At 39.9% G+C, this 16,324-nt stretch overlaps 1 protein-coding gene across 1 annotated transcript; it reads right to left on the bottom strand.

Annotated features, from left to right (window-relative positions):
- Window positions 1–312: 312 nt before the first annotated feature.
- Window positions 313–15,969, bottom strand: LOC124275282 (V-type proton ATPase 21 kDa proteolipid subunit-like). The gene is made up of 7 exons (XM_046710764.1): window positions 15,794–15,969; window positions 13,077–13,125; window positions 12,792–12,875; window positions 12,166–12,313; window positions 11,126–11,183; window positions 3,498–3,688; window positions 313–2,828 (listed from the first exon to the last, which is right to left on the bottom strand). The coding sequence occupies exons 1-7, from the start codon at window positions 15,894–15,896 to the stop codon at window positions 2,796–2,798; spliced, it is 666 nt and encodes a 221-aa protein (XP_046566720.1). The 5' UTR covers window positions 15,897–15,969; the 3' UTR covers window positions 313–2,795.
- Between the last annotated feature and the right edge of the window lie 355 nt (window positions 15,970–16,324).

The raw sequence follows: 16,324 nt of genomic DNA, 5'->3' as shown, positions 1-16,324 counted from the left end.
CAAGTAAATGCTACCAAAATTTACAAGCGCTTCTTTAAGTTTCATATTCATAACTGAAATGTGAGCCAGAAGCTCCCAGTGATATATATACATGTTACAAGAAAAATGAAATAAATGGACAGGGCAATCAGACTAATGCCAAATTTGAGTCCTGCCGTTGTGTTCCGTTGCTGGTTGATCTCGATGATAAACAGTGTGCCTAATTAAGCTAAACATTGTTGACAGACATATCAAGCAGCATTCACACACTCACCTAATGTGGAGTCTCAACCTGAGTGCAACCATTACTGGTAAATGAAACAACACATCCAGTCCGACCACATAAGATTTTATTACATCCTTCCAATCAGTGACAGTATATCGCAGTAAGTCCTGTGTATAACAGCCTACATAAACATATACATCTAGGTTACACAGATGACCCTCAAGGACTCACAATATGATGAATGGGAAGGACTTCACGATAAAACAAAAGGTATTATTACTATGATTTAGCATTACAAATACAGACAAGGGAAATAAGATCAAATATTGCGTAGATTGCTGAAAACTATGTAAAACAGTGACCAGCATGATCAATGGAAATGAGTGAGTGAGTGAGCTCTGGTGCGTGTTATTGACGCAGCTGCAACCAGAGCTGACATTATCTGCAACAACAAAAACAATTACTTACATTTATGGATTTCCAATTCCTTACCAAAATGATAGTGGATGGTAATTTACTGACAAAACCTGAACAGAATTTCTCCCAAAGGCCAGATATACACTTCTTGCATAAACTAAAGCTCAATAGCCATCTATTGGTTATAACTCCATTATATATAGCTCCCTAACCATAAAACAATAAAGAAAACAATGAAAATGTGCAAAGGTTTATTCTCTACTCTTCCAAATACCATGACTAAAATGGGAATCATTTAGAAGATTATGCTGATTTACATTATAGACAAAGATGAACAATCTACAGAGTCAACAGGGTTACCTTTCATACAAGAGGAGCAAGAATATACAGCTGCAACAATACATGCAGAGATCTCCTTCAGACTATCAACGTTTGATATTGGGGAAAGGTCACCTGGAATTCTTTTGAGACTAGACATTTTTTCAGCTACAAAACAAGATACTTTTTAATCAAAACTTGAAGTAAAAATATCAATTCCTGAAAAACACCTTCACCTTGCAACTATAATTTTTCATTCCAACAATTTCTATTTTTCTTCAACAATTTGAAGTATAATAATTTATTAAGAATCCCTACTCTCAGCTCCTTCCCCACCAAGTCAAATAGGACATCCATAATGTTCATATTGGAATCCATGTTGTGCATACCATTACTCAGGATGTGTAGAGGAAGTGTCACAGCCTTAAATAGATTTAGCTTCTAATGGTTGCAGCATCACCCTCGGTAGAACAAGGAACTACATCACACTGGAATGTGGGAACAAAGACATTCTCTTCAAAACATGGAATTCCACATACAGGGCCTAACTGACAACACAGAAGATAAAATCTACAATTTAATCCAATACACATGATGAGCAAACTGAAAAATAATCATTCTTCACCAGATCAGAACATCCAATCAAGTCAAATACCAATGATAAACTCACATTTTGATTTCGCTGTTACGCTAAGACCTGTTTCTCTTGTTTCACAGAATTCCATAACTCAATTTCTGTAGCAACCTTCAGTATTAGGAGCTATTTATATGTGGTCAATCACAGGGAACTAACAAAACTTATCAAAATTAGAATTCCAAATACTAAACTGAATGTTCATATAGAATTACATATGTTCCTCAAAATAATTTTTTCTGATTGTTCTGTGATTGATGAAAACATTTAGAAAGTTCCCCCAAAAAAGCTAATCTGTAAAACAACAGAAATCTGGTCTGTGAAGAAATGTCCTTCCTTAGATTTCATCTGACAATGACTAGTCAAGATGATGAATGTGTACATTTGTTGTACATGTTGTAACTATGATAAACAAAGATATGAACTATACACACAATGTCCAGTATATACACCTACAGAAGACTTATCATCAAAGATCATATACACTACTCACAGATCATAACACCTGGTTGTCAAACAGCTGACAACATCGATGTATACATGGTACAGTATCCTGGGACAGAATATACAAAGCCTGAAAAAATGGTTTACTTTATAACCTTATTGACAATGTTGTAGATAACATCAGGTGGAATAAATATCCATACAGCTCTATATAATCACTGATAATAAATAACAAATATGCCCAAGGATCAGTGCACCATACAAGTTCAAATAGAATTATGATTTTCATTTTGTCATGTGATATATTATTTATCAGGCTGAAATAACACAGCTAGACATTCCTTAGTAACATCACGTACCCATAGTACGCTTGGCTGCTGGCTTCATATATTATACATCGTTACTCCCATACTTTAACATAGTGCTCAGCTCATCTGGACACCAAACTTTAATATAATTAGTTGTACTAATACTATCTGGACAGAACTGATGAAAGCTGCATTACCAAACCAACCAGGTTTCATCGTGGTTACATGTTTTGATACTTAGTTAAAAAGCAGCCCACCAATAGATAATCTTGGCTATTTCACGATATGTAATGTACAATGTATGCTGAGCATGTGTCTATGTTATTCAATGTACTACAAGCAGTCTATTTGGAATTGTGAGAAAGTTCACAGTTCCTTGACAGTAAACTTTGATGTTTTCTGATCTGTTTCAGTTGAGCTGTACATTTGTTCTGTCTGGAATGGCTTCAAGCAGCATGACCTCATCTCGTTATTTGTTGGGGTACATGGTGGCTTTGGAGGTCTGAAACAGATAAAATTCAACTGTAAGTTATATATATGTACAGTGGTGAGACAAAATATCAGAACTAAAGACAATATGTGCACATTCATTCGGATTAATAACTATGATATATGCTGAAACTGCTGTCTCTTCCCTGTGATCCTCACTATCACCACAGATGTTGTAGTTCACTAATGCATAAGTATTCCAAGAAGTGAGTTATCTCCCTTTGACTACATAATCTGAAGATGTAAAGCCAGAGGGTTTTACTCTCAAGTTGACTGCAGCCCAAGCAGGACAGCCACATGGATATACACTAGACATGAATTCCACAGGGATGCACATGAACAACATTACACACTCATCAGCCCACTCATCAGCTGCCAGGCCTGGTCTACAGCCTCCTCCAACATGCAGGAAGTTCACCTCATTTATGTAACAACATGATCTCAGAGATTGATCACAGTGCAATCACACTAAATGTGTTCATGATGAAACCATCTCAGCAATATGTTGAGTCACAGTCATAGTGTTCACAATGCAACCATCTTACCAGTATCCATAGTTACTGCATTCGTGCAGCTAACCATATTCACTACGTCCGCAGTCAATGCATTCAGGATGCAATTAATATTCGCAGTATTGTCTTCATTACCAGATACCATATTCACAGTATTTAAATGTACTTACCTGTAAAATTGCTACAATCAATCCAAACAATCCAATAGCACTGCCAAAAATTTCGATGATAAGAATTTTGACAAAGAGAGTCGGGTTGGCAGCATCTGCAAGAGCAGCACCGGATCCGACAATGCCAACACACACACCACATGCCAAGTTGGTGATTCCCACCGTCAGACCAGCACCGAACATCATATAGCCTGAAACATTGTGTCAACATAATCAGTGTGGTATAAAAACATTTAATTTTCTGACTAAAATTGATATTTCAGAGGTACAGATAAGCTGCGTACCTGCGTAAATTACGCAATTATTTTTGTGAAAACTCAATTCCTATTAAGTCTATTGCGTACAAGTACGCTTGAATTTTTTTAATACTCAGTAAATTTGATCTTACATGCGTACACACAAAAAAGATAAAATAACTGAGGTATATTGAGAGGTTCTATTTCGGCACCTGAACTTGGCAACTTGCAGCATTTCTGATCGTTTCTCATATTACAGATCAAATATAAATAACAAACACATAAACCAACATTTAAACTTTATTATGGTTTTACAATTTATAGAAAATTGCAAAATACCCAACTGAGTTTGAGTGAGGTGGGTACAATTTATTTGGTTACTCAAAGGAAAGTTAGGATACCCAATTGAGATGAACACAAGCGAGTACATAACTCAATGACCCAAAAAGTTATCTGTAGCTCTGTATTTTATACTTATCCTGACTCAAGCTTATTGCTTGTCTCCCTTCCTTCCGAATGCTAGTGGAACACTTGAATCCCCTTTTGAAGCTCCCTTCAAAAAAGCGGACGTAAAATCACTTACCAGGAGTCACCTCCCTTGCCAAGTTTTGACGGGAACAGCGCCACCCGTCTGCCATGCTCTTCACTCTCTCCATATTATAACCCGACACACTGGTTTACTGGGAAATCCAGAGTGCCTTGAGGGGAGGTTGGGAGGGCTTACCTCATGAGTCAGGATAAGTATAAAATATCAATTTTAGTCAGAAAATTACATATATTTTTTTTTTATCCTGACTCATGCTTATTGCTTGTAGAATCCGGCGGTATAGGTGGTGGGTCAAGCCACCTCTGGATTCCTTAGTGATGAATTTACGTCCTATATACCCCCATGGGAACTTAAAATGGCACTGCTGCTGCTGATCCATATGTCGAAATAATTTGGTAATTTGGGGGGACCACAATATATCAAACTCTTCTGTAATCGTACATGTGGATTTAAATACTCTTGATGGTCGTATCAAGTGGAGTAGTGACCCTATCCATGTACAAGTAATTCCTTACTAGTACAGGGTCCAATATTCATGCTAGTCTGTTCTAGACGTGTACATGGACTATAAGCTCTATTCCTTGGAGTACAAGCTTTGCATGACATGCGTAAAAGGGCTAAAGATACATCTCAGCCTTTGAGGGACCGTCCAGCTGTTGAGCTACAACAGAGGTCCAAACTGGTGGATACCGGAGACGTCCTCGGTAGCAAAGTCTCTGAGGTAGTGGTTGGCAAATACTGTCTCCGGATTTCCAAAACACCCTTCCATGATCGTGGATATTGAGCAGTTTCCATGTAGAGCTGAGTGTAGATGCCAGTGCTCTAACTTCGTATGCGTATTGAGGCTCGAGGAGGCTCAAGTCCTGCTGCCTTGTAGGCTCAGAGTATGATTGCTCTCATCCAAACTGATATCGTGAGTACGTGAGATCTCTGTGGGTGTCTCCGACGAGCTATGGGGATGAAAAGGCGCTTGAATTTTCGCCTCCTGGTTTTAGACTTCTGTAGATATATTTTCAGCCTGACTGGACATAGGATAAATCTTGTATATCCTGTGGACCAAGGATTGTAGATAATGCTGGGATGTGGAATTGTCTCCGGCTGACCTGGCAGTTAATTCTTAGCTATGGAATCCCACCTCAATCCTAGATGAACCGTGTTGTGACGTGTGTCAAAACGTATCCGTTCAAAGTCCAGCGCATGTATTTCTGACATATGTGCCGCTGCCAGCCAAGGCGATCAGAAATAGCGCTTTCTGTGTAGAAATTCGTGAAGAAGTTCTTTCTAGTGGTTCGCATACACATCACTGGTGAGATGTCGTAATACCACGCCGAGATCCTGCCGGGGCTTTAAATTTCATATGTTGGTCTTCCAGTTTAAAAGAGCGTAGCAAGGCCTGTAACTCTGGCACCTTGGTCAGTTTCACGCCTGTCTTCATAGTGATAACTGAGCTGAGAGCCGCTAGGTATGTAGATAATGTCAACCTTTTAATTTCCTCATTTGTCTGAGATGACAAAGATATTCTGCCACTTGAAGATGTGTTGCTTTCACTGCAGTGAAACCTTTCCTCGATGAATATTTCTCAAAGCTTTGCCACTTGTCGCCATACAAGTTACGAGTAGATCTCGCGTAGTTAGTGTAACTGCTTTCGCTGCTCTGGCGGAGTATCCTCTTCGACTAGCAATTCATGATACGCTCCATACGCAGGTGGAACAATCTGGGATACTTGTGAACTTGCTTGGTGTGAGGATGAATTAGTAGGTTCGCCAAACTGGAAGTTGTATTGTTGGTTTTCCCATTTCTTGTAAAAGAACGGGAAGCCATGTTCTTGCTCGCCAGTAAGGCGCGACCAAAATCAGCTGTAGATTGTTTGTCTGCCTGATTTTCTGTAATACCTGTGGTATTAACGCTGGCGGAGGGAACGCGTACACGTTTAGCCCTTCCCATGGGATGCTTAGAGCGTCTGTCGCCCATGCTTGCGGATCGGGAATTGGAGAGACAAATGTTGCCAGTTGATTGTTGAATCTCGTGGCGAATAGGTCTACGAGTGGAGATCCTATCGTCTGTATGATGCATCTGAACGCTTGTGGTTGATGTGGTCGAGATAGCGCATCTGCTATTACATTCCTGGCTCCCTGAATGTGACATGCTTTCACATAAATGTTGAGATTGTCTATGATGTTGAATAGTTGAAAGCTGAGGTCTAGAAGATTGCAAGATCTTGTTGATCCTTGTTTGTTTATGTAGAACGCCACTGTTGAGTTGTCCGTATGGATCATCAATTTTGCGTTCCTTAGTACTTTGGACCAATGTAGAAGGGCATTTACTACTGCTTTCATCTCGAGCATGTTGATATGCAGATTCATTTCTTGTTTCGACCATTTCAGCAACCACTTCAAGTTGTCGGTGTGCCCCCAACCGTGCAGTGATGCGCCTGTGTAGAGGTGACGCTGCACTCGCCTCTATTAAGTAGTTTCCGTCGCAAACATTCGAATTTCTGAGTCCACCATAGTAGATATGGTTTTAGCCTGTCTGGTATTTCGAAGGATCCAGACTGTGTAAGGGCGCTCACAAATCTCTGTAGTGGACGAGTTGTAGTCTCCCTGCGTGTCATGTCTTGAGCTGACGTGGAGGAGACCACAATAGTTCTGCCATTCTCGTGAGTGGTAACGGAGAGAGCAGAACTTGAGAGATCATTTGTTGAATCTTGATCCAACGATCCTCTGGAACGAGAATGCGATTCTTCGTTGTTATAAGCCGTATATAAGTCCTGAGTAGGCTGTAGTTCCGACTTGAGGAGATTTACTAGCCATCCTAGTTGAGTGAGAAGTCTGATGGTGAAGTTCAGTTGCAGTCTGAGTTGACTGGGATCTTGCTGAGCTTGAATCCCGTCATCTAGGTAGAACGCGACTGCGTGACTCCTCAACGATGTAGATATATATTGATGGGCTTTGTCACTCGAGTAAACAACCAGGGGGCCGACGTTATTCCAAATGGCAGGACCTTCCATTGGAAATGACGTCCGTTGAACAGGAATCGTAGATATTTCCTTGATTCCGGATGGATCGGGGATGTGTAAGTATGCATCCTGTAAATCTATGCTGGCTAGATAGTCTAGCCGGACGCATGAGCTGTCGTGAGCTGTGGTAGATGTATCATCTTGAACTTTGTGGGTGGTAGGAGGTAATCTTTGTTGAATTTCCTCATGTTGTAAATGAGTCGAACTTTTTCTTTTGAATTTTTCTTTGGTATCAGAAAAATTGGGGAGTAGAAACCTGGTGAGACGCGGTGTTTTATCTCTTCTATTGCCTCTTTCTCCAGTAGAGATGTGATGGCTTCTAGTAGATTTCCCTTCTGGTCTGCAGCGCGAAGTTGTGAACCATAGGGTTGATTGTTACTGGTGGTACTGCTTGTAGCTGTATCCTGTAACCTGTCGCGTGGAATCTGAGATAACGAAGTCGCCTTGAAGAATTCCCCAATTCTTCCAGTAGAGTTGCAGACGCCCACCCACTTGTGAGGGTTGTACTGGAACAGCTGGGGTGGAAGACTCCAGTCGTTCGAACCTGTATTTATCGCCTGGAAAATCTGGCCGAAAAGGGCCGACCTCTTCCGGTACTTACCTCTTGGAGCCGCGGATGGGCTTACGAAAAGAATCCTTATTTCCTTTAGCGTTGCCTGATTTCTTATCCCTTTGCTCTCTGGATGCCTGCAAACTTGATTTGCCAGAATAACGTTGGGAGGTCTGACATATTACACTGGCCAGTGTATCGATAGACTTGATCATCATTACTTCTCGGGAATCTTTAGCGACTTCCTTGGCGACTTCATCAATTTCTCCTGCAAAAATGGATGGTGCTGACAAAGGGGCTCTGTAGAGTGTCTTGGTAAACTTCTCGCTCCAAGTACATGAAGATAACAGTCCTTGCCTTCTTGATAATGTTAAGCCTGCAGAAATGGATGATAGATGTTCAGACATGAACTGATGATCCTTTTTCTGTGTTCATTCTATCTTCCTCTGAAGTTGAATTCTTAAACTTCGAGATGAGAGTCTCGTTGACAGCTCTTGACCTGGCTAGGCCGAAGAAGGTTCGTCTGGTTACTGTGTCTAACTGTGCCAGCTTTTTATCTTCTATCTTGTAAGCTTTAGTCCGAGTGTCGTTGATGATCTTATAATTCTCATCTATCTCTGGGGCCTTTATGAAGGGTTCCATGTGGTGTAGAGAGAACTTCTTAGCGTTGAACGACGGAATACTCTGAGTCTGGTATTTAGTTGCCTTCTTGAAGGCTGTGCTGAGGTTGTCTGGAACGTCTAAGACTGGGTTGATAGGTGGCATCGTGAGTGAGTCTATATCATCATTCACCATCAAGTATGATAGTGCTTCGTTGGTCTCCTTAGATGCCAGTTCCAAACCGTTGGCCATCCATGACTTGATTTCCGAGTCGGAAATATAATTCCGCCGTCATCTTCCTGCTCTGAGGATGGATGTCTTCTATTGTCGTCTCAATGAGGCGATCTGTAAGGTGATCTGTAAGACGATCTGTGTGGTGACCTGTAAGGCGACCTGTGTGGTGACCTTCCAGGCGAACCATTCGTTCGTGAATGTGTTCATGACATCCTACATTGGGACCTGCGTGGAGATAGAGACGACTGTGCGTGCCTTCGCGCGAACCTGCATGTTGGTGAACGGCTTTGTCGAGGGTTGGAGTCTTGTGACGAATCTCTATGCCTTCGTACGGATGTTGATTCTCTTCTCCTTGGTAACGAACCGTTGCGTGCAGGTTCGTGACGAACTTCCGTATCTGACGTCGATGAAGATCTGCGTGGGTTCGGCGAACGTCTGGTCCTTCCGTCGAACGTAGTTGGTGCGGAGTCCACGTTGGTATCGCTGCCAGGTATTCGTGCGAACTCTGTAGTTGAGCTGGAATCTTCCTGTGTGCTCTGCAGGACGTTTGTTCCCAACGGACGTGGTGTGCTGCTCAGATGACCTTCACTCGGGTTCGTCGCAGATGTCGGGTTCGTCGCAGACGTCGTCTTCGCCGCAGCTCTCTCGCGTGCGAACCGTTGATCCATCAGATCCAACATCTGTTTGGTAAATTGCGGCATAAAGGCGCCCGGGTTGAAGGTCTGCTTTGTCTGTTGTACTGACGACGCATCTGAGATGGATGAGGCTTCTTCCGAAGGGCGTAGAACCTTCGTGCCCAACGTCTGGGTTGATAGGGTTTCCTGCGTGGTCACTGTTGAAGACGTCTTCGTCTTCTTCTTAGATGTGATCTCAGGGATGAGGATGGGCGGCTCATCGTAGACATCTATTTCTTCCAGTGGGACGATCTCAGCTGAAAAAGATCTCGTCTTCTGCGTTGCCCCGTGTGGAGACTTCGCCGAAGTCTTAGCTGTAGCTGCCTTCTTCCTCTGGGAAGACGATGCCCTAGTCTTCTTAGACTGCAAAGAGGGTGTCTCAGATGTAGATGACATCTTCCTCGAGCCAGCGGTGTCTAAGGCGGCAACCTCCTCTGTAGACGAACCCGGTAGACCACTGGAATGGTGTATCTGCGCAGACACCAACTGCCGGTCCTCTGCAAGCTTAGCCGGTTTAGACATGTCGTGTAAATCTCGTCTGGACCTGTCCTTTGCACGTCTAGACAGATAATATGAATATTTGTAAAATGCAATATCAGACAGGTGAAAACACAACTGACAACGAGTGTCAGATAAACATATAGGCTTGCAATTAGGACATAGGTTATGCGGATCAACAGCAGACAAACGATACCTACAATCAGAACAAGATTTCATCAATTGTAAACAATGTGAATAATCAAGTAAAAATGTGACAAAAAAACGGAGAAATCTGAGAATTAATTCCGTACAATATTGTAGGTAAAAGTTAGCTAAAGCCTTATACAGCTAAATTTAGAAAAAAAGCCTAAATAATAAAAGGATATAAAGCCGTATAGGGGACCAGGTGCTCTCACAACCGCCCACTCGGGCGAATCAGGAGAGAGTGAAGAGCATGGCAGACGGGTGGCGCCGTTCCCGTCAAAACCTGGCAAGGGAGGTGACTGCTGGTAAGTGATTTTACGTCCGCTTTTTTTAAGGGAGCTTCAAAAGGGGATTCAAGTGTTCCACTAGCATTCGGAAGGAAAGGGAGACAAGCAATAAGCATGAGTCAGGATAAGGAAAAATATTTAATTTGGTATAAAATGTCCCTTAGTGATTATACAATACAGTTAAAGTCAATATATAACTTAATATACAGTGATCGAAACTAAGTGATGTAAAAGCAGTCATGCTTTCATGTTTCATTTCAAAATTGGTACCTTTACTTCTACGAATTTGAAACAAATTATTCATGTATGTTTCTGATTTTCTCATTATCATGATGGCAATGTGGAGTCAATATGTGATTAAAAGTTTTCACTCATTTACTCACTCTCAAGATCAACAGCTTATGACTGCAATACAATGAAAGAAGAACTGTCTGGTCAAACAACTTTGTCTACACTGAAGATATCCCACAGTCAAAGGGAAATAACTCTGCAATAACTGAAGCCTAACCCTTCAACACATTTACTTAAATGGGTAGATCAGCCACATAGACATTTTCACAGAAATGTAAACCTTGTTGACAACTTGGGTACACATGCATTATACCGGATACCTGCCTGCCATATTTAATTAGGTCACGTGATGCGAGCACGTAAAGGTGAAAAAATATAAAACTGTGATGAAAATAACCCTAACCCTAACCCTGCTAGGTATCCAGTATAATGCGTTCTAGCCACAACTTAATATGATTGTACATGCATTTTAAATCCAACACACACTAATAGATATTTATGATCCTTACCTGCTGCATAATTTTGGTAGAGTTTCTCTGTGCTTTCAAACTTGGTGATGTCAAAATACTGAAACAAAAAACATAGCTCAGCTTTTCTTATCTGACAATCAGTAAACACATAGTTGTCAGGGCTCTGATATAGGCAAGCCGTCAAAACTTTACAGCACAACATGGAGCTTCATACATTGTACCCATGTGGGAAATCAAATCTGGGCCTTTGGCTTTTCACTTTAACCACTAAGCTAACCCCCCATGATGTTAGAGAACAGGGCCTAGATTTTCGAAGCTCTCTTAACGCTAAGATCGTCGTAAGTTAATGTTAATGTATGGCAGTTACAACTATCTTAGCGATAAGAGAGCTTCCAAGATCTAGGCCCAGGTCTGATTCAGAGATAAGAACAACTAAAATGAGAAAGAATAGTACACATAAATCTGTTTCGGTGATACCTCTGGTCTCATCAAAATACAAGAATTTGAAATTTATGCATATCAACAGACCCAACCAGCCTTTGAAAATGGAAGTGCAGTGGGGATTAGGGGATTGCTAGGGACCATGACGTTTGCTTTCCTTACTTTCTAAATCAAAATATCTCAGAATGTTCAGCTTCTACCATTCACTTCATGACAATAACTCCTTCAGTTTCACATTTACTTTTAAAAACTGAATGATGATACTGATAGCAGCAAGGCTTGGATTGTTTATATGAAGTTTACTTTCTGGTCATCTTTCGTTTCACATGTGGAATATTATAATATCACAAACAGGTCTTAAATCTAGCTGCATGCAAATAGGCAACTGACTATCAAGTATTACTGTGTTACAAATATTACAATCTGTTCATGTAAGAGCATGAGTGAATGAATTATGTTCATTACCACTTGTAATAGTTTTCAAAGTATATAAGTGAAGATATGCCTAATGTGGGAGGCAAACAGAATCTGATGCAGACATGTACCAAACAACAAAGAGTATCAGAAACTTTGGGTGTTTTACGGCCACCCTCCATTACCATGCTCCTGCTGCATAACCCTGAGAATGAAATACATACCACCAAGTTTGTGCTGATGACAATGGCCATGATGATTCCGTAGATGGCGACAGCCTCACAGAAAATAATACTGATGAGGTTCTTGGTCTTGATTCTAGGTGCCTTCACGCCACCACCAGCAATGCTAGCTCCAGTTGTGTAGATGCCCCTACATTCAAGTACAGGAATAGAAACAGAGTTTGACAAATCATCTCATCATCCACAACATCTTACCATGTTGCAAACTTGTAAAGGGATTAAGAAAGCATCATGAGTTCAAATACCCAAATGCAGATACCAAATTATATTCATTATTAGCAACATGAGAAATGGATGCTATCACATACATGATAGTCTGTGTCATGCAAACCCTTAGGGTCTCATCTTGTATAGCCATAGCTTATAGTGATTTTGCCCCACAAGCATAGACTTTTCACGCTGCTGAGGGGACTAACAATGAAACTAGTGCACACTGATCCATTGACAATGTCTAAACACTTACCATTGCTTACGTCATGTAGAGTTCAAATTTGGGTCACATCAGCCATATTTCAGCCATAACGTGACAATCAATGTCAATGTGGAGCATGATTGGACTACAGAGCAATATAAACATAAAATAATGGTCTGTTGTTCTGGTCACTCACCATGCAGCTCCCACTACAGAGAGGGAAATGGCGAATCCTGTCCCAATGAGGGCCCACATGTAGGGAGATGTGGACTGGAGGAACCTACAACACATCATTACACAAGGTTAAAACCATTGCATGATACATTTTTGCTCTTTTCAGAAACATGTTGACCATGCTGACTATCAAGCTTTCCATAGCACTTGGCTATATGGTTAGAAATTGTTAGAGATCTCATGATCATCAATCTTTAGATTTTAAAGTGAACAGGAGACCGTTCATGCTTCAGATTATTCTACATACCATCCAATGTCAAACCTCTGCCCCTTGCCAGTCAAATTGTAGTATAGGCCTGGAAAAAACACCATTTTATAAATAAAATAATTTATATCAACATAGTGAAACTTGCGAACAATGCAATACTGACAACAAAGATCAAAATGTTTACCAGGTTAGAGAACCATACCATCTCTCCAAACATTTGCCATTTAATAATGAACAACTTGATTATAAACATGATAAACTGATTAGCAATCATCAATGATCAGTAATTATAGGAATCATGGTAATGTGCCAAGGCTCTGTATGAAAATGGCAACCCAGTTGTATAAACATAACAACTCAGATTCACATCTAAAGAAACATGTTCATGAGGCACATGAAGGCCAGGTAGATTTGACCAACTGCATCTACCACCAACACGATCATGTCTGCAGCGCTGTGTAAAACCAATATGGCAGATGAATACCATGTTGTTATTCCTTGTCCACTGTGAGTTTATCCAACTGAGATGTTTATCTGTATAGGGTATTAAACATCTTGGTAAGTGAAAGTCTCTGCATTAGACAAAATGTGTGGCTTGTAATTAATTTTCCAAATGTGTATATTACATCATGAACAAGCGAAACAGAACTTTCTACAAAGTACAATTAGATTACTCTTCATGATCTTGGACCTGATCCACATTATTTTCCCCTCCATCCCACCCTTTCAGTAGTTCAGCAGTACAAAGCCCAAACAGAACCAAGTCTAGCAAGCAAGCAAGCTTGACTAGGTCTCTTTTTCAATGTAAACATTGGTAAATGCTGTTATAACGCCATTATTTTCAGTGACATAACATTAGTCCACTCTATGTATCATGAAAAATATTACCATCATATGTCATATATGATTTTCCAATGGGACAATAAACCCAACTGGTGTAATTCTGCTGAATGAAAAAGCCATTTTCAACATTGCCCAGAATACATCAGGTACTTAATCTTATTCTCAAATTTGAACTTATCATCATGATCATGCTTCTGATAACTACGTCATCTTAACAAACTACAAATCCAGTGATCATGGTGATGGTAACACTGAAGTATAGCTAATATATCAATCATTGATTGTTACGTTCTTATGATGGGCCAGATTAGCATAACCATCTTGCTTGTTACTCCGTGATTCATTCCTCTGCCTAGTAATTGCAAGCAGAGATGTCCTCAGGCAATGATTTTTAGACATTCACATAAATCATATGATTTATGAGGCATCCTAGGGTTCCTGGTTGCCAGTACCCTCAACATGCTCAGCAAATATTCATATTTCTAAAACAATTAAACATATGTGACACTGTTGGTCCAAATAAGTCAGCATGTGTGAAATGAACCTTCCTGATACTGTTGTGCACGCTGAGCTTCGACCAATGCTCAGCATAGCTACAGTGGAATTTATCAGTATCTGGGTCATCACCACCATTACAAAACTGTATTTATATCTGCACTCATGAACAGTTATCAGCAAACTTACTTCAGCCTTCAACATGTTCAAGAATACCTATCATTGTCTATCTTCTCTAACGTTCTACCCACTGTGTAAAGTACTTCAGACTGGTACCTACTAATACAGGAAAACACGATCCTATAAAGTATTTACAACTACAACTATCTTGTCATTTGTCTCAACATGTTATCTCATTATTTACACACACAAAATCTTGAATGGGTACAAAGTTTTCTTACCATAATTTAAAATTATCTATATATTTTTTCAGTTCACTTCCGCAACATTTTGTTATTTTTTAGTCATGTTATTGACTTGAATTGCAATATGTTAATCTATAAATAGAACTGAAATTGAGTTGGGGTTAACTCCCCTTTAAACATTATTCCACTTAATTCACAGAGTATGAGCTTGATCATGTTGATGTAGGATAAGAGTTCAATGTAATGCAGGTATCCATTGTTAAAATATTTGGTGAACCATTGTAGCATGTGGAATGTTCTGGCTAACCAAGAAAGATAATCGGAAGAAAACAGGATTTAAACTCACAAACATACATTTGATACATATGATGAAGCATATGTTTAATATGATGAAGCATATGTTTACACAGTGTTTTGCATGTAACACATGTTATATACATTACAAGTATCATAAGGCATTTAATAAAAATGATAAAATGTAAACCAAAAGTTTTACATAACCACAGACAATATTTGAATCCTGGCAACATGGGATAAATGTCCAAAATATACACAAGATGGGTTCCCTTCACCATGTTATTGTTAAGTGTACAAGTGATTACCTGTGAAAGAGTTCATTATTCACATAAGAGTTTTTTAATTTAGCACAAAAGCCATGTCAGTAATTATAACTAAGTATATGTCAGTGTGTATGTTATAAGTTGCATTTTAAAATTTACGACTAGAAATGGCTTGGCGTGTATGGTTATACGAAGGGTAGGATTGAAATAAATGGAAGTTTCCTTCTTTCAGTGGTCTTCCATATTTTCACTACTGACCAGTTGATTACTCTATTATAGTGTATATCTACAAATCTAGATCACCTAAATGAGTATGAAAGGTTATGATCACGCAAACGGTGTATTTAGAAACGCTACTGAATTAAAAGATACCATCTACGTAGTAAGGTTATGTCTGCAATAGTCACATCCTGGACCCAGATGTGTGGATTCATGGTAATGCAAATGACAAACTGAAGGACACGACCCCCGGCAATATACATCTCATACTCACCTATAATTATCAAAATGGCTATCAGTATCCATATAAGACTGTGGTACACAACCTTAGCCGAGAAACCCATGGCTTTCGGGGGTGCTTTAACGGCTGTTTCCATCTTTTCAGACAATTATTTTTCTGTCATTCAATAACGGTCTCATATGATCAGCTCACGGTAACATACGCGAAATCACGAGACCACTAAAGGGAGGTAACACATGAATTGGACGGCCACTAAAAAAATACATTACAAATGATTTTAAGGTAGATTCATTTTCGTCAGTACTATTTGCTTAAACGACCCAGTACATCAAACAACAAGTAGTGAAATGAAGATTTAATCTACAGCAAATTGTTATAGCGTATTTGATAACAGGAATGATATGATATTTTCACATGTGCATCTCATTATCTATACGTAATTGATAAAAGCGGCGTAAAATGCTAGTTTTCCTCTTTTTCTTTTTATTTCTGCCTCTGAATGACGGCAGTGCATCGGGTTGATACATATTTATGTAATATATTGAAATATTTTGATGGTCAAGG

The sequence above is a fragment of the Haliotis rubra genome, unplaced genomic scaffold, assembly GCF_003918875.1.
Source record: "Haliotis rubra isolate DU_JTF1 unplaced genomic scaffold, ASM391887v1 Scf2, whole genome shotgun sequence".
Taxonomy (NCBI): Eukaryota; Metazoa; Mollusca; class Gastropoda; order Lepetellida; family Haliotidae; genus Haliotis; species Haliotis rubra.
Note: the sequence above shows the minus strand (reverse complement) of the source record. Positions and strands in the feature narration are given on the sequence as shown.

Coding starts and splice junctions, on each gene's coding strand:
- LOC124275282 (XM_046710764.1), bottom strand. CDS start 15,896: ATGGAAACAGCCGTTAAAGCACCCCCGAAAGCCATGGGTTTCTCGGCT. Junction 13,126..15,793: donor AGCCATTTTGATAATTATAG/GTGAGTATGAGA, acceptor TGTTTTTTCCAG/GCCTATACTACAATTTGACT. Junction 12,314..12,791: donor TCTGTAGTGGGAGCTGCATG/GTGAGTGACCAG, acceptor ACTTGAATGTAG/GGGCATCTACACAACTGGAG.